Source organism: Mobula birostris, chromosome 5 (assembly GCF_030028105.1).
Source record: "Mobula birostris isolate sMobBir1 chromosome 5, sMobBir1.hap1, whole genome shotgun sequence".
Classification (NCBI taxonomy): domain Eukaryota; kingdom Metazoa; phylum Chordata; class Chondrichthyes; order Myliobatiformes; family Myliobatidae; genus Mobula; species Mobula birostris.
Genome location: NC_092374.1, coordinates 39,769,452 through 39,788,845, shown reverse-complemented (window position 1 = coordinate 39,788,845; position 19,394 = coordinate 39,769,452). Strand labels below are relative to the sequence as shown.

Here is a 19,394-nt window from a genome sequence, read left to right as displayed (position 1 = left end):
ATAAAGTTTGTTCAAAATCGGCGCCGGCTGCGATCCGGACTTGTAACGCTGTACCGTCCCCGAGTGAATGAAGCTTCAGGAGATGGTATAATTCGTGACTTTCTCCGAGATGCATCATCGTATCGCAGTGATACACGCAAAACGCTCGGCAGGAACTCAGCAGGCCAGGCAGCGTCTATGGAAAGGAGACCCCTCATCAGGTCCGATCGCCCGAAACGTCAGCTGTTGACTCTTTCCCACAGACTCTGCCTGGCCTGATGGGTTCCTCCAGCATTTTGTGTGTGCTGCTTGGATTTCCAGCATCTGCTGATTTTCTCTTGTCTCTTAAACACAAGAGCATTGGGCCCGGAGCATTGTTGAGGATCCCTACCACAACCTCTTTGACCCACTACCGTCAGGGAGGAGGTACTGGAAAATCAGGACTAGGATTGCCAGACTGGGTAAATTTCTTTTCTCAGGCTGTGAGGCTAATAAATACCCTGCCACTACTGGCACTGGAACAGCAAACAGTTTACTGTACTGATTGTTTATGCACTACAGGTATTTTGAATTATATTTTAATAACCTTTTATGGTAATATTTGTTTTATGTGATATATGTTTTATGGGTGCACCGTGGTCCGGTGAAACGTTGTTTCGTTTGGTTGTATGTATGTACAGTCAGATGATAAACTTGAACGAAGAGATTCTGCAGACACTGTGAATCTAATTGTGGAGGAATTTAGTAGGTCACACTGATGGGAATAAATGGTCGACGTGTCGGGCCGAGACCCTTCATCAGGACCAGTTCTAGACCGACACGTAGATCCGTAGATTCTGCCTGACCTGCTTAGTTCCGAGTCTAGCACCTTGCGTGTGTTGTGATAAATAATCGCCGGTCCGTGGTTGTAAGCAAGGCTTTAATTCTCTAGGGCATATTACATTTTATATTCCAGTGGGGAAATTGCCCCGGTTTCGATTCTCAGTTGGGATAAGACTGTATTTGGATGGATGGATGTCACATTCCGGTCTTAAAAGGAAACACAAATGCTGTTTCTGCGTGTAGTTGGTGTTAATAAAGTTGATCGAGAAGCGGAAGTGACGCCTGGGTCGGTCGCATGGCTGCTGAGGGAAGGTGCTGACACCGCTGTGTGCCTGCGAGGTAAGTGGATCGCTGACCTTTTCAGTTTTGCTTACTCAGTCTTTACAGCTCAAAGAGAACCAAGGCTGCTGGAAGTCCAAAATAAAAAGGGAATAGGTGGAAACACTCGGCATGTCGGGCAGCCTCCCTGGGAAGATCAAACGCAAACACGAGAACATTTGCGGATGCTGCTGTAGATGCTGCCTGGCCTGCTGCGTACCACCGGCATTCTGTGTGCGCTCCCTGGGAAGAGAAGCGTTTCAGGTCGGAGACATTTCAGAGTTGCTCGGTTTTTTTTCCTGACCGGCTGAGTATTTCCAACGTGTTCTGTTTTTCCCCCCCAGGATCTCACCCCCTCAAACTTAATTAGTAACGGAAAGTACGTGTAACAGTACGAGTTTTATACCACCAATAGAATGCATTAATAGAACTAAATGATGTGGTTTGAGAGCCGTTACAGATTGTAAGGTGACCAGTCGTACGAACTGAATATTCACAAATATTTTGGAAGGGTTTGCAGAAAGCAGACGGAAAGTAGCTGTTAACAAAGGATGCGATTACTTTAGAGGTGAGGAATGATATTGCTTCAGGAGCTCGTGATGTAGTTTGGCTTATAAATAATAAACAGTAAAAGGGAGAAATCATTGGTGTTAAGTATGTTGATATAACTTGACAGGAGCTCTGTTTCAGAGCAGAAGATAAATCAGGAAATAACTGCTTTTATAAGAAGGATATGGCAATAATAAAGCATAATTTTAATTATGCTGTAGATAGGGTAATTCAAAATAGAAGATATATCCTTGGGAAAATGATTGAAAAAAAGATCAAAAAAAATCTGGGAACAGGGGATAACTGCTTTAGGTTGGCAGGTGTTGATCAGGGATAGTCAGTATAGCTTTGTTAAAGGGGGATCCTGTGTAATTAATTTAATTTAAAATTTGAGATGAAGTGTGTCACTGAGGGCTTTGAAAATAACTCTCACATGGGAGACTGGTCCAAGAGCTAAAAAGTTCCAGGGGAGTGAGGTGAGCTTTTAAAATTGAGGCATAGGTAGGATGGATAGCACGAAACATTTTCCCATGGCAGAGATGCTTTGAGACTGATCACATAAGTTTAAATGAGGACTAGGAGGTTTTAAGGGGATCTGAGGAAGAAGCTTTGCCATTCATGGTTGCAGTCTGGAGTGCACTGTCTGGAGAAGCTGATGGTGGTAATTACTCTCACAACATTTAAGGATCAAGACAGTAGGCTGTGGACCAGGTTCTAGTAAATTGAAATGGTATAAATAGGTATTTAATGGTTGATGTGCTCATGATGGGCCTAAGAACCTGCTTCTGTGCTGTGACAAAACGACTGTAGTTAATAAGATGAGCAGAAAATGCCACATACAGTTTAATTCAGAAGAAATGGAGATAATGTATTTTAAAAGGACAGATAAGACTAGTTTATGACACAGTGCGTGCTAGCAAATATTGAATGACTTGGTCGAAGGATCCTTGGAGGCAGGAGCTGAGGCAATTAAGGAGGGACAAGAACTGAGAGGTGATGATGCAACTACACAAATCATAGTTAAACCGCTGCTTGAATATTGTGTTCTGTTCTGGTTGTTGCTTTGTGAGAAGAATGTGATGATAGTGGAAAGGTGAGAGGAGATTCACCAGGACATCGGCTGGGATGGAGTGTTTTGGGTAAGTGTTACTGTATACATTTCCTACAATCTCCTCCTTGCAAACCGGAGAATTTGGAATGTGCACCTGTACTTTCCCCCTACTGTGGGAGCTGTTTCTTCAGTGCCTGTTTCCTCCTCTGGCTCTCGGCTGCAGTTGATCACCCTGTTCATTGGTGATACTTGGGGTAAAGGTCTGTTGTTTAAGATTGTAGAAGGCTTGGCATAGTGCAACACGCATAATAGTTGCTGGTGGACGCAGCAGGCCAGGCAACATCTATAGGAAGAGGTACAGTCGACGTTTCGGGCCGAGACCCTTCGTCAGGACTAACTGAAAGAACAGCTAGTAAGAGATTTGAAAGTGAGAGAGGGAGGGGGAGATCCAAAATGATAGGAGAATACGGGAGGGGGGGGGATGGAGCCAAGAGCTGGACAGGTGATTGGCAAAAGGGATATGAGAGGATCATGGGACGGGAGGCCTAGGGAGAAAGAAAGGGGGAGGGGGAAGCCCAGAGGATGGGTAATAATGGATGGGGTACGAGGGGGAGGTGGGGCATTAGCGGAAGTTTGAGAAGTCAGTGTTCATGCCATCAGGTTGGAGGCTACCCAGACGGAATATGAGGTGTTGTTCCTCCAACCTGAGTGTGGCTTCATCTTCACAGTAGAGGAGGCTGTGGATAGGTATATCAGAATGGGAATGGGACATGGAATGGGCAGAAAGCGGGGGGGGGGGGTGGGACGAAGGGATCGTCCCTGCAGAAACTTTCCGCAGGGATCGGTCCCTACACGACTCCCTTGTCCGTTCGCCCCCCACCCCCATCCCTTCCCACTGATCTCCCTCCTGGCACGTATCCTTGTAAGCAGAACAAGTGCTACACATGCCCTTACACTTCCTCCCTCACTACCATTCAGGGCCCCAGACAGTCCTTCCAGGTGAGGCGACACCTCACCTGTGAGTCGGCTGGGGTGATATACTGCGTCCGGTGCTCCCGATGTGGCCTTCTATATATTGGCAAGACCTGACGCAAACTGGGAGACCGTTTCGCTGAACACCGATGCTCTGTCCGCCAGAGAAAGCAGGATCTCCCAGTGGCCACACATTTTAATTCCATGTCCTATTCCCTTTCTGATATGTCTATCCACGGCCTCCTCTACTGTAAAGATGAAACCACACTCAGGTTGGAGGAACAACACATATTCCACCTGGGTAGCCTCCAACCTGATGGCATGAACACTGACTTCTCTAACTTTCATTAATGCCCCACCTCCCCCTCGCACCCCATCCGTTATTGCCCATCCTCTGGGCTTCCCTTCCTCCCCCTTTCTTTCTCCCTAGGCCTCCCATCCCATGATCCTTTCATATCCCTTTTGCCAATCAACTGTCCAGCTCTTGGCTTCATCTCTCCCCCTCCTGTCTTCTCCTATCATTTCAGATCTCCCCCTCTCCCTCCCACTTTCAAATCTCTTACTAGCTGTTCTTTCAGTTAGTCCTGATGAAGGGTCTCGGCCCGAAACATCGACTGTACCTCTTCCTATAGATGTTGCCTGGCCTGCTGCATCCACCAGCAACTTTTATGTGTGTTGCTTGAAATTCCAGCACCTGCAGATTTCCTCATGTTGGCATAGTGCAGTCAGCCACCCCTGTAAGGTGTCAATAAACAAATCTGTTGCTTTAAAAGTGCTTTCATTCTTTCGATTAGCCCTGATGCTTGAGGGTGATAGGGTATGTGGTATACCCAGTGAATTCCTCTACTGGTAGCCCAGTCTTTCACAGTTTCACCTATCATCTGACTGTATTTCTTGAAGGTCCCCGTAGCAACTAATTACCTTCTGCAATCCCTTTGGTGCGAATAGGAATCAACCATGGTAAATATTTAAATTGTTGCTGCAGTGGCAGGGATCCAATGTAATCAACCTGCCATACCTGGGCTGGACCAGTTGCCCTTTTAATGTGGGCAATCAGCTTCTCTGGGTGCTCTTCTTTTGATCTGCTGATAAATATCACATGCAGTAATAACTTTTGCCATGTGTACTGGTAGTTATATACCTGGTTGTCTTGCCCATTCCATTGTGCCATCCACTCCCAAATGACCAGCCAAATAATGTGCTCATTGTCCCATCGCACAAAATTCAGGGTTGTTGACTTGACACACCCAGATTAACTGGTCCACTTTATTATTTGTTGTTTCATATGGCAAAGTGTAGCCCGGGAGGGGCAGACGTGAGTCTGTCCATTCGGAATCCGGGGTTGGATCAATCTTTATCTGGCATCTCGTCCACAGCCGTTCCAACATAGGTGGCCCTGAGTTGGCATCACCTGGTGGAGTCCTTAAAGCACGCAGACCTCCACACGAAAGGCAGCATGTTGATCCAGGTCGTGGAGGAGTTTATTATTGAAGGCGGGGGATAGAGAGGCATCTTTCTGGTGAGCGTCTGAATGGAAAAACTGATATTCATTTGTTATCCACTTTCCAGATCTTTTCGCAAAAGACTTTCCCTGTATCTGCCAGCTTTGCTGTTGCCACCCTGTCATCCACACTGCCATTCTATTCATAACTGCCCATGAGTCTGGTGTGTGTGTTTGCAGCTGACTTGTTTCTTGCTGCACTGGTAAGCTGACTGCTGCCAGTTCAGCTGGCTGGCTGGGACTGCCCTCTCCCTGCTGTGGCAGAACTGCGCTCGTGACTGAGTTCAGTGTAGCAGCTCCCCACCCCTGGACTCCGGCTTTCCAGTGATCAGTTCTGTCCATAAAACAGGCGTGCCGTTTTGTCTGCTTTACACAACTGTTTTGTGTGGTACATCCCCCAGTAACAGGAGAGAGAGGCACTGGAATAGGGGGTTTGGCAGTTTCAGTCCTGTTCCTGTCCACAGGCATGTGGGCTACACTTTTGTGTGATTTGCTGACTGTCTGCGAGCCCTTATTTGCCTGTCCTGTGATGTACCGGTTCTGTTTCACAATAGAGGCTTGCTGCACCTTCCTCACTCTGTTAGTGGAGCTCTCAGAGCACCCACATCACAATGGGGAGGCCGGGTCTCGTGATTACCTTGCTTTCCTCTGTGGAGGCCTCTATATCCACCAATACCCAGTACAGGCTCGCAGCTGTCTTTCAAAGGATGTGTATCGTTCAGCTGTGTCAGGCAGGGTGCAGGACCAAACCTCTGGGGGAGTGTTCACCCCATTCTGTCTTTGCCATTATCTCCATACAGCAGTTTTCTGATGTATGGATACCTTTGTAGCTCAAAAGACAGTCTGGGCAAATGAGGAGCCATAGGCAGGGCCTGAGCCATTGCTTCCTTAGCAGGCTTGTATGCCTGTTACTGCTCTGATTCCATTTACAGAAGCTACTTTCTTCCTAACTGCTTTATATAAGGATCATAACAGGACAGTTTGGTGTGGTATGTACTGCCTCTGGTAGCCCAATAGCCCCATGAACCTTTGGGGCTCTTGCTTATTAGTGGTGGTAGACATTTCAGTTATCTTAATTCTATACTTTGGGATTATTTAATGTCCTGACACCCATTGGATACCCAGTAACTGGACAGTCTGGCTCAGCCTGTGTGTTTTCTGTGGATTCACCACCCATTCTTGGTCCCTCACATGGCTTACCAGTATGCCAGGCTTCAGCTGCCCCTTCCTCAGTGGATCCTGTCAGCATGATGTCATCTATAAAGGGCATCACCTGTATATCAGGCAGCAGAGTACATGCATTGAGGCCTTGCGCCATCAGTCCATGACAAAAGGTAGGGCTATGCACTTATCCCTGAGGCAATCTGGTAAAAATGTACTGTCTGCCTCCTCATGGAGTCAAATTGATTCTGTGAGTCTGATGATATGGGAATGGAAAAGAATGTGTTGACCAGATCTATTCTAGCGCACCATTTCTCGTCTCCTGGTGACATTCTTTCCACTAAGTCACTATGTCTGGGACAGCACAGTTAACGACGGGCATGTTTCTTTAACTGGCAGTAATCAACTTTCATCCTCCAGCTGCTGTCTGATTTCTTTACTGCAGGGGCTCCCAACTTTTTTTTATGCCATGGGCCCCTACCATTAACTAGGGGTCCGTGGAACCAGGTTGGGAATTCTTTACTGGCCAGACAGGACTGTAAACTCGTGTTGCATATCTGACCACACCTTGTTTTTATAGCTCTGCTATGGAGTCTCAGACCACTGTGTGTCCCCCTGTCAGTACTGTTTCACACAAACCATGAAACTTGAGAGCGGTATTGTAAGAGGCTCCCACTTTGTGAACCCCACGAAAACAGTTGCTTTTAAAATGCCAAACGTGAACTTTCCCTGCACTGTCTGTCCCTGCAGCACATTTATTCCAAATATATTTTCATGTAACACAACTATCAATACTCGGGCTCCCATCGGTGGCCCCTCCCCAGTAGTCAATCAGATTGTTGTTTCCTGTTCTTTTAGTATATTCCCTCCTTAACCCTCCATTTGCACTAGAGGCCCCTGATGCCAGTCAAGGTTTCCGCTCATAATCAAATACTTAGCACCTGTGTCCAGTAAAGCATTAGCCTTTTGTCTGTTCCATCCTCTCCACCGCAAAATAAGAGTTAAGTAAGGCCTCGGGTCTCCATGATGGAGAGGCTTCATTACTGACTGATCGAGGACCCTGGTCCCACCACTACACAAGATGTTTGGGGGAGGGAGAGATTGGGCCACTCCAAATCAACCTTCGTGCCCCTGATGTCCATCATTCTCTCTCTTCCTCTATCATTCTTTGCACCTCAGCATGGGGAGAGGGTCACTAGATACACCGTTTGTGTTATCACAATGATAGACGGAATTATAGATAGATATACTTTATTAATCCCGAGGGAAATTTAGTTTCGTTACAGCCTCACCAACCAAGAATAGAGCGTAAATATAACAATACAAAAACCACAAAACAATCAAACAACAAAATGCAAACTATGCCAGATGGAAAATAAGTCCAGGACCAGTCTACTGGCTCAGGGTGTCTGACCCTCCATGGGAGGAGCTGCACGTTCGATGGCCACAGGCAGGAACAACCTCTCGTGCCGCCAAGTGTTGTATCACGGTGGAATGTGGCCGAAGTCCAACAGTAAAAAGTTCAATATTCGGTCTACAAACACGTTCCTCAATCATAATATGCCCCGGATTGCACCATCTGTTGTTAACCAGATCAGTAAGCACCCAACTCCTTTACGCTTACTGCCCTCAGTGCACTTCCGGTCAGCCGGAATGGTATTACCCAGTGAACTCCTCTTCTCCATAAGTCTCTGTTGACTCGACCCAGTCCTCTTTCCTCGACTTTGTGATCCCCCTCTGCATCCTCTGTGTGTTTTCCTCTGGATTTCAGCAGGGGTGTCCGCCGCTCTGTTAGCTAAACCGGCCGGCATTAGCTGGTCCCTGGAATGAACAATGCGACCTTGCTTCTGTCCCGCGTGTCAGGATGTAACTATTTCCAGCGCTAAAAAAAACCCAAATAAAACTCTCTCTACCAGCATGTTAGAGAGGGTGCAGCTGCGACGTGTTACCGTGAGAAAAAAAATACAAAAAATAATGTAAGTTACAAGTAAGAAGAAGAAAGTAAGAATAGATCGGAAGGGCTGTACCAGGCTGCCTGCACGACCGGCGCATGTGCATAAATATGAGTAATTATCGTTAGGAATTATCGTTTCCTAAAATGGAAGTCTGTAAGGCAAAGTGCTGTTAGTTTGGAGAGGGATTGTCTTGAGAAAGTACAAGAGAACCAGTCCACAGTGATGTTTAGAGAAAGTTACGGGAGTACAAGTCTAGAGACATGACAGTGAAACATGTTCTTCACAGGAAGGCGAGGCCATTGTGCAGGTGCTGGTACCAAATGCATGGAAAAGAACCAGTGTAAGGGGTTTTGAAGGGTATAAAAGGGGCGGCTTGGTGCAAGTAGAAGAGAGTTTTGTCCTATGCAAGGTCACGGCTGGTGGCTTGTGCTAAGATAAAGAACAGTACATTGAGTTGGAGAGAGAGAGAGAGGAGAGGCTGCATCATTCCACACATCAGCTCATTTAAAGAATAAGTATTATTTTGACTTGTGTACCTCTACTACTTACTGCTATTTGTTTTTCCTTTTGTATTGCACATGTCCTAGTTTGAATAAAGTGTTTTCTTGTGCCTTGAACACGTGCGTTGTCTCCTTTGTTTGCGAATACATATACGAATACCCTGACCTAATCCAGAACGGAACCCACAACTATTTTTTGTTTACAGGGCGTGAGATGGGATTGGATAAATTGGATTTGTTTTTCCTTGGATTGGAGAAGGTTGTTGGTTAGCCGATCGATATTTCCTATTGGATATTTCCATGATCAAAGGGCATAGGATTAAAATAAGGGGTAGGAAAATGACAGGGCGTTCAAGAAAGGATTATTTCACTGAGCGGATGATGGAGGCAGTTTCCTCACAATATTTATTATGTGTTTAGGAAAGCAGTTGAAACATGGCACAGATGGCTATGATGAGAAATTCAATTGAAATAATTGATGCAGACATCTGAGCAGCTTTAGAATAGTTTATTATAGGGAAAGGAAGCCCGTTCGTGGTTTCAAATCTTTTGAGAATACAGCACTGGCATGAATAACCAAGCAAACATTTTCTCCATCAATTTAGTACATCTGATTTTCTTTCTTGAGTTGCATATCTGATAAGATATCATATATGAGTCAATTGTGGGCAGTGAGCACTTTAGTTTCGCATGAGGTATACTTGATTTTATTTTCAAGTAATAAATGTTTCTATGTTTTATTGTTGAAGGGATGAACAGTAGCTATTATGTTGTATTTCAATTTTTGATCCTGTACAGGTGCATGAGAAAAGGTGGTATTGGAATATCAATTGAAAAGCAATGACTTCGTACAAACCAACTGTAATCCAGAAGTACCCAAAACTTGGTGAAGCTGTCACACGAGACACAGTTTACTGGAAAAAATATAAGGTAGGATCATGATAAATAACCTTTCGGTGCTGGTCAAAGAGCAGATTTATTACATGTGAGCATATTTTATTATTTGTTGGCAGAAATATTAACGTTCACTAATTTGTAAATTAGAAGGGAGAATGCCTGCATCCTTAATTCACTTGGCTGATTATCAAACGCCACTGTAATGTATATGATAATCAAAATGCTTTTAATTACAACAGGAGCATTTAGCTATAACACCAAGAAATATTAAAAAGTTGCCACTTTTGTACACTTCTGAATTTTGAGCTGCTTATTGCCGAATATATAGTTAGTAGAGTTACATTGAACCCTCTTTGCAAGTTATTCTTATACATATTTAACTAGAAATTGGTAGTCACTGTCCATATTACTGGATTTTAAGAAGTTCGAAGTATTATGTTGAGGAACTCATCTGAAGCCACATCATTTGTTTGTGAGAGAGCATTTGATGAAAATACCAATTAGTTTATCCTTGCCTTTTCCTTGTTTCAGGCTCCAGTTCAGATCAAAGAGTTTGGTGCTGTGACAAATGTAGATATTTCTTCAGTTGCTCCCTACAACTATGCAGTAACTGCCTCTACAAGGGTGAGTCCAGTATAAGTATATTTAATGTGTGGGGAAAGCAACTAGAAACCTGTGTAGTCCTTTGAACCTTTTCTGCCATTTAATACGGTCATAATTGAATAAAGAAATACCTCTAATTTGTCTTAAACAGGCAATCCTTCATCCTGTATTAAGCCACTTAGTTCTAACTGCCCTTAAAAGGAGAAAGATTATTGCATTTTCTACCCTGTCAAGTACCTCAGAATCTTTCAAATTTTCTCTCATTCTTTTAAGTTATGGAGTAGTGATTTATTTGCCAAGTGTTTCATCAGGAGTTAGTTCCCCCTTCGAATTAAGGCACCTTCAAGGCAAGTCAAATATTTTTCAAATAAGGAAATTGCATAAATTGTTACCACCAGTTTTGAATGGTAAATCTTGCCATGGATGGTCCCAACCCTGGCTGTGAAGGAGGACGGTTGGGCATGGGGCTAGCAACCCCATCCCATTATTATATAAAAAAAAAAGAGCTACAGAAACGCCAACAGAAGTTCCTACGACCTCATTCCTGGGAGAGGAAGGATGAAGTCTGAAGTTGTATGGTGAAAGCAGGATCCACAGGGCCTACCAACCTTCTATCGGCCCAGGACAGAGGGCTCTGGCGTCCTGCTATTGTGGCCTATGCCCCAAGAAAAAGAAGTTTTGTAGGGTTGCGCAGGACCTGATTATTGGTGTGCTCCAATCCCTAACAATAAAAGTCATCATTTAAACCAGAAGACAACATGAATTTGGTGATGCCGTTCTGTGTTTCTTGTAAGTATTCCCTGTAAGGTTATCCTCTCAGCACATCAATCAGTTTGTCAGCTTTTAATTTGATTTGGCCCATAGTCATAATTTAACTAAAAAGTCATAATTACCTTCACTATATTGTTAAGGTGCTAATCTGTTTGAATGATATCCAAGAAAACTCTAAATCAGAAACCTTACAATCAGTGTTGTTCCATGAGGTTTGCAGTTGCGTTTCAACATTTAGAATCCTTGTTCTAGTTTTAAAAACATATTTAGCAGTTGCTTGACTGTATCTCTAAGTAAAAAATAAATAATATTTAAGATTAATATTATTTAAAGATTAAATAAGATTATGAAGGCAAGAGTAGAAGATGTTAATGGTCTTGCAGTATAGAAATGTTTTAAGGAAAATAGTTGGTCAGAATTGTTATGTCTACTTTGTATTAATGTGTTTTCCTGGATATTCCTTTAGGAGTTTGGTTTATTTGACCATTTGTTGTGCCATTGAGATTGTAAATCATTAAATTGTACATTTTTGGAAAGAAAGAATATAAATAAATTTATGTACTGTCATAGCAGACCTTTGTAGTCACTTTCTGCACTTTAGAGTACCATGGCATAAGATCACAAGAAAATATGAGAGGATTATGCAGCCTGGCCCTTCACAATGTTCTTAATGCAAACATGTCCTGCTATTCATTATGACCAGGACTCATCTGTGCTGGTCTCAATTCTTCTGTGCCCGTCCCAATTCCTCAATCTTCCAAATATTGGTATATCTGCACTTCAAATATATCTAATGATCTGCCCTTCATCAGCCTCTGGGTCAAAGTGTTACAGAGATTCACAACTCTTTAAGAGAAGAAATTCCTCCACTGCTCAGTTTTAAATTGGCCCCTGAGTCTGTAACCATGTCCTCTTATTTATGACTCTGCAACTGCAAACAACTGGCAGATTGTTGCAGCATAGTCTCAGAAACACAAATAAGTTTGTATGTGACTAGCTATCTTCTAGAGGTTACCTATATAGAGGGTTGAGAATTGGTTGGAAAACATGAAGCACTTCCTGTTCTTTGAAAAATGCCATGGGTGACAGACACCTGTTGGGCAATTGCCTGATTTGTGTTGTGGAGTGTTAGTCTGGATTGTGTGCTTAGGTCTTCGAACCAGTGTTTGAATTCACAGACCCCTGACTTGTGGGATAGCTACCACTTATCCAAACCTGATGATGAAAGAGCACTTGTTGGTTGAATATTTTCTTGCATATATAAAATTGGTAGAAAATGAATTAAATCCAGTAAAGAGGCCAAATGTATAATGATGTCTTAAATATCGATGCCTTTTCAGAATTACTTAGAATTTTGTGAAGGGTTAGTTGATGCTAAGTTCAATATACAATGGATTCTGGTTAATTGGGACACATTGGGACCAGTACATTTTGGCCCGGTTTAGTGGCTGCCCCAATTAGTTGAAGTTTTATGGAAACAGTAAAAAGATCTAAAAAAGATGACTACCATTTATCTGAGTAACAAATTATGCATTTAAATGAAATATGAAACAAATTAGAACACTACTAATACTAATGGTGGTTGTCTGTTGTATCCAACACTGACAGAAAACCTGTGTGGGAGAGTTTTTAAAACGGAAAAGCCATTGCACTGGGGCAATTCCACTATTTTGAACTTTGAAGTCGGGATCAAGTGGTGTGAGTAGACATTACAACTGGGGTCTTCCCTGGTTGCAGTGAATGACCATTATTTCTGAGCCTCATCATGCCCTTGGCTCTGCACGGAGTTTTGCAGAACTGCCTTCCTGGCTCACTATAGATTTCATCTGCCCAGTCCGCCAGAGCTGACTTCGCATACTAGGATAGGCATGTGCCTATCTCACTGGGATATGAAATCTGCCAGCTATCCGCATCTGGTTTAGACTGCCTGTTGAAGCAGTGTACAATACTGCTGTGTTGCAGCTGTTACATGCAAACTGCTACTTGGAGCCACGGTTGAGAGCCGAGTATCTGATGGGGACCCAAGGTAACATTCAGGATTTGTCAATACTTTCAAATTCTTCATAGTTCCTGACTTCTTGTAGTGAAACCATTTCATTTTCACTCCCAACTGTTTCTGGCACCTCCAAGTCTAAACGCTTGAAAACTGTTTTGAATTGTCTTGCTGCTTATTTCTCACCAACTTTTAGTGACAAAAATCACTACTTGTTGAACACAAACACCCCCGTAACTGACGTTATTTAACTTGGACGTGACTGACGCTAGTTAGAAAATGTTATGCATGTGTCCTGCCCTAGTTAAGTGAAATAGTGTCCCAAATAAATGAAGGGAATACTGGCTATTTTCTCAATTTGATTTTCTTTAAGAGTTGTCCCAAATAAGCAGCTGCCCCAATTAACCAATGGCCCAATTAACTGGAGTCTACTGTATATAATATAAATAAGAAAAACACTTTGGAAACTTGAGTAACCATGCATTGTTTATACTCTTTAATAGTTTGTTTATTTAGCATGATAGACTTGTAAATTAATGGAAGTCTACATTCTTTTGTCCAGATCCACATATATGGGCGGTATTCTCAAGAGCCAATAAAAACATTCTCCCGATTTAATGATACGGCGTACTGTGGCACATACAGAGATGATGGAAAGCTGCTTCTAGCAGGCTGTGAGGATGGAATTGTTCGTCTTTTTGATGTTGATGGGCGTGCAGCACTTAGACAGTACAGTGGACATACAAAGTAAGTTCTTTTGTAAGATTAGACTTGATAGAAATGGTTAAGTTTATGCCCAAGAATTGTCTGTGGTAAGTACTTGTTAATAAACCTCTTTCTTCCTATCTGTTTCATAAAGGCATTATTTTGAAGCTGTTGGGTTCACATGTCTATGACTTCTGATGAGACTCAAAGCCAGGAGATAGAACAAAGCCAGAACTAAAATAAATCTTTATTCAGTAAAACCACACAACTATAAAAATCTCAAAACTCCACAGTATAGTCCAAGTATGACTATTTAAGTACCCAAGAACATTCAAGACGTTGATAGGCACAACGTCCAATCAGTGATAGTCAGCCTGGGAATGATTGTCAGCTGACCAATAGGCATTGGTTGTTTCAGCTTGCTGTAACACCTTCCTGTTGAAGATGATTACCTGTAGGATTTGGGGCAAGGGTTGATATGGAATGGAACAACTAGCTTATTATGCTGGTCATCAGTCTCTTAGTGGCAGCCTGCAGTCACTTTCTTGTCGCAATTTTGCTTGCGGCTGTGCTTGTGCTGGTGGTTGGTTTGGTCAGTGTAAATCGAACCTTTCCAGGAGGAGATGAAGGTCCAGCTCTTGTGTTTAATGATCTGCTTGATCAACTTGTGCCTTTGGGAGCATGTAGTTGCAACTAGTTGATGTGACGATGCCAGTGATGACTGTCTTCGATAACTTCGTACAGCACTTTCCCCATTCCTTTGACAATCTGACTTGGTACCTAGGGGTCTTGCCCATTGCGATACTGTCTGGCCCACATTGCACCTCAGGGCTCGAATGACTTCACCCATCGACCAAGGTTTGTGTGACTGCTTTGTGCACCTGTCCATCTGCTGTCTCAAATGTGGCAGTATTGCATCCAACACTGTGCAGTTTTCTTTCCAAAAGTGCGTTAGCAGGATACTTGCCTTGACGCCTGGATGTGGCATCAGGAAATAATCTGGGCCGATGTTCTTCCCCCCCCCCCCCCCACCCCCACCCAGATTTCCGAAGCAACTGTTTGAGGTTATCCACAAACACTCTGCTTGGTCGTTGGACTGTGGATGGTTTGGGGGTGAGCGGGTGTCGATAATTATGCTGTTCTGGCAGAATGCAGCAAACAGCTGTGAAATGAATTGAGTGCCGTTATCAGAAGCAAGCATTTCTGGCATTTCAAAGTGGCTAATGATCTGCAGCACCTGATGAATGGTAACCTCTGTCATTGCTGACTTCATAGATAATACTTCTGGCCATTTGGAATAGGCGTCAATCAGGACAGTGTAGATTGGGCCAACAAAGTCAATATGCATTCGACTCCAAGGTCTGGTAGTGTGAGGTCATGGTTGTGGACCGGCTGTACTTGGATTCTTTACTACCATAGAGCACTGAGTACACTGCTTGTATCTGGATGTGAAATCTTCATTCCTGCCGCCTGGCCATTGTACAAAGCTTCTTGCCACGGCTTTCATTCATTTGATACCTAGGTGACCGCAATGGAATTGTTTCACTAGTTTTGGTTGAAGTGTTTGTGGAATCACTATTCTGTCTCCAAACATTATGCAGGAGTCCACAGTTGAGAGCAATGTATGACATCGATAAAAGGGCGTACCCTTACATCTTCCTCAACCTTGACTGGTCGTCTGGCAATGAGGTATCTGGAGGTACACTGAAGAAGATAATCTGCAGCTGTTCTACTCTGGTCTTGTCAACCATGACCAGACCTTCAGCAGCATCCAATACAACCAGGTTGACTTAGCAATCGGTTGGAGTTGCAGCCCTGACTAAATCTCAGTTTTCAGTAACCTGCTGATTCAAAAATCTAGAGAGAGCATTTGCCTGACCAAGTTCCTGGGTGGACATGTACTTGACTTCAAAATCATAAGATAATGACATCATTGCCCACCTTTATAAACGGTTAGCTGTTTAGACCGGGATGTTTGTCTTACACCCGAAGATGGAAAAGCATGGCTTGTGATCAGTTAGGAAAGTGAAGCGTCTACGCTAAAGCATCTTGCAGAATTTCTTCACAGCAAAGATGATTCCCAAGGCTTCCTTCTTGACTTTTACATAGTTCCTTTCTGCTGCATGCATGACGGCTTTTTCAGAACCATCAGGGAAGATGTGGGATATGACCGCTCCCACCCTGTAGTTGGATGCATCCATCACAACGATGATTGGCAGCTCGGGGTTGAAATGTGTCAAGAGAAGGTCGGTGACAGCATATCTTCACCTGATCAAAGGCCTCTTGGCAATGTTTGGACCATTTCCACGTGGCACCCTTATTGAACAGGACATTGAGTGGCTCCTTCAGCCAGTGTATTGCTGGGAGAAATGCTGACTAGCAGTTGATCCTGCTCAAAAATGATCGTAAAGTGCTGACATCCGATGGCGGAGGCATCCTTAAAATAGCAGTGATATTTTCAAGATCTGGGGCGGTAACTGCTCATCTATGAATCCCAGATACTTGATTGAAGACATCACGAGGGTACCTTTTTCCTCCTAAGGTTGCAATCCAAAGTCATTATGATTATGAGGACATGCAGTCCCCTTTTATCGTCATTTGGTAATGCATGCATTAAGAAATGATAAATATGTTTTTCCAGAATGATATCATAAAAACACATGACAAACCGACTTAAAAACTAACAAAAACCCATAATTATAACATATAGTTACAACAGTGCACAGCAATACCATAATTTGATAAGAACAGACCATGGCATAGTAAAAGTCTCAGAGTCTCTCAAAAGTCCCATCATCTCACGCAGACGGTAAACCTCCAGCGCCGCCAACTTGTCGATGCAGCATCCTGGAAGCATCTGACCACAGTCCGACTCCGAGTCTGTCCGAAAAACTCCAAGCCTCCGACCACCTATTCAACACCAAGCACTGAGCACCATCTCTGTGGAGCGCTTCGACCCCGGCCCCAGCAACAGGCGATACGCAAAGCCGAGGATTTGGGGCCTTCGTCTCCGGAGATTCTCGATCGCACAGTAGCAGTGGCAGCAAAGCAGGCATTTCAGTAGTTTCTCCAGATGTTCCTCTGTGCTTCACAGCTGTCTCCATCAAATCCGGATTGTGCACAGCACCTGTAGTTACACATGTCGATACTCATTCGGAACGACTGCGCGCGCTGCGTTGCGCCACCATCTTCTCCTCCCTCCAAAGTCTTGTAGTTTGTTCAAAGCATTATCCAGGTGTTGACGTAGTTCTGTCTGATTCATACCCATCAAATGATGCTGTTGAAGTAAGTGGCAACACTGACATTATCACTCAGCATGGTGTCCATAAGCTGTTGGAAAATTGAAGGAGCTGTCTTTACCCTGAAAGACAGATGGAGGAAGGAAAACCATCTCTTGTGTATTGTAATGGTGAGAATCTCCTCTGAAGGCAAACCCCGTCAAGGGCAAGTTCATTCCGGTACTGGTAAAAATGGGGGAACTGGGATTTCTACTCCACATTCCAGCTATTTTGGGTGGGCATGTAGACCTGAGACGGTGAGGAGTCTTTTCTTGTTTCCCTTTGGGTCATCTCTGCCATAATAGGGAGACTTTCAATTTGCATTAGGGAGAATAGGTCAAGAGGAGTGCCCTCTTTTGTAAACTTTTAAGATATTTCCTTTTCCAAGGATAAACAGAACAATCCATTAGCATTTCCATGATTGGTTGTCCTCTTGAATTCAATCTTGTAACTGTCCTCCAAAACACAACCCACCTCTGCATTTGTGCTGCTGCTGTTAGTGGAACACCCTCCTGTGGATTGAAAATGGACACCAGTGGTAGATGGTCAGCATTGTGGGTAAACTCTCTCCTATACAGGTGTTGGTTGAAACATTTTACACTCCAAACCAGACTCTGCAGCGGTAAGTGAATGTAATGCAAAGGCCATGGGGTATTTACTTCTATCACTCATAACATAACTTCACCTATACCATAAGCCAAGGTGTTCCAGGCAAGCTTCAGTGGATGATGTGGATCATAAAGTGTGAGTAGTGTCTGCTGTCACCATTTCCTTTGCCTTTTGGAAAGCCTCACACTGCTTTGTCTATTGCCATTTCTTCTGATCTGCAGTCATGAGTTCAAGGGGTGGAGCACAGTAGCCAGGTTTGGCAGAAACCTGTTCTAGTAATTGGCAAATCCTTAAAAAGACGGCAAAAGTGACATTTCCTTTGGCCTTGGGGCATCCACTACTGCTTGCATTTTCTTAGCACACTGATGTAATACTTGTGTGTTAATGGTGTGACCACAATAAGTGATGCTTGGTTTAAGGAAATCACACTTGTTGCATTGTGCTTTGAGCCTGTAATCTGCTAATCTTTTTGTAACCTATCCAGGGGTTTTGGAGATATTTCTTCTCATCCTCATCGGTAACAGTGATGTTATCCAGGTAACACTGAATGCCGAAGCAGCCTTGCAGCACCTGGTCCATAGCTTTCTGCCAGAGTACAGGTGCATATACTACCAAAATTGAGCCTATTATAGCGATAAAGCCCTTTGTGAGAATATGGTGAGAATAATTTTGGACTCATCTTCCATCTCCATCTGTAGGTAGGCCTCGCTACGTCCACTTTGCTGAAGTGCTTTCCTCTAGAAAGGTTTGCAAATATATCCTCTATCATGGGCAGAGGATATTGATCTACTTTCAGTGCAGGGTTGATGGTGATCTTAAAATCACCACAGATCCTGACAGACCCATTCTTCTTGGCTACTGGGATCACTGGCGTTGTCCATAGTTCTGCTCAACCTTCGAAAGAATTCCTTCAGCCTCCGTGCAATCCAGCTGACTGGTTACTTCATCATGAATGGTGTAAGGAACCAGATGGGTTTTGTAAAACTTGGGTGTTTCATTTGCATTTAACACTATTTTAACCTTGCTATGTTTGAATTTTCCAATGCCATCCTTGAACACTGCTGTGGCATCATCCAGTACCTTTTTACATTTGCTTTCAGTTGACTGTATTCCAAGGGATGTGGCATGCAAATAGTGAATGCACCTCCAATCAAATTGTAGTTGTCTCAGCTAATCACTGTCCCACAATACTGGCCCTTCTGTTTATACCACTGTGCAGTGCATTTATTTTTGTCTGCCCAACATGTTCTTTGTATGTGTCCTACTTTCTTGCATTTTCTGCAGCTGTTGCCTTTTAAACCTACATTTTTGTCTGATGTATGTGAGCCCCTGACGCAATGGAAACGCAATTTGTTCTGCCAGGCAGGTTTCCATTTAGACAATGCAATTTTGTTCATGCTCACTTTCATTCCTGACTACAATGCAATTTCGTCTCTGGCTGCTGCTTTCATTGGTATCAAAGCGGTTTCAATGGCTCTTTTAAATGTAAGTTGTGCTTCAGTTAGGAGTCATTTTTGAATGCTTGCTTGTAAGATTCCACAAACTGAACCGTCTTTAGTACATCATTACGGCCATCACTGACCTAAAAATGCTCGGGCAATTTCTTCAATTCAGCCGCATAAGCTGAATGGACTCGCCTTCCTCTGATTCTGCTTATGAAAACTAAAGTGTTCTGCAATCAACAATGGTTTTGTTTCTAAATGTTATTGCATTGCATTCATGGTATCAGC

At 43.5% G+C, this 19,394-nt stretch overlaps 1 protein-coding gene across 1 annotated transcript in view; it reads left to right on the top strand.

Moving 5' to 3' along the window:
• Positions 1-20: 20 nt before the first annotated feature.
• utp15 (UTP15 small subunit processome component) overlaps positions 21-19,394 on the top strand; it is a 49,960-nt gene continuing 30,586 nt past the window's right edge. The window contains exons 1-5 of the mRNA XM_072257924.1: positions 21-540; positions 935-1,140; positions 9,607-9,738; positions 10,237-10,329; positions 13,635-13,819. Coding sequence (XP_072114025.1) covers positions 9,649-9,738; positions 10,237-10,329; positions 13,635-13,819 — 368 coding nt within the window. The 5' untranslated portion in view covers positions 21-540; positions 935-1,140; positions 9,607-9,648. The remainder of the gene's footprint in view (positions 541-934; positions 1,141-9,606; positions 9,739-10,236; positions 10,330-13,634; positions 13,820-19,394) is intronic.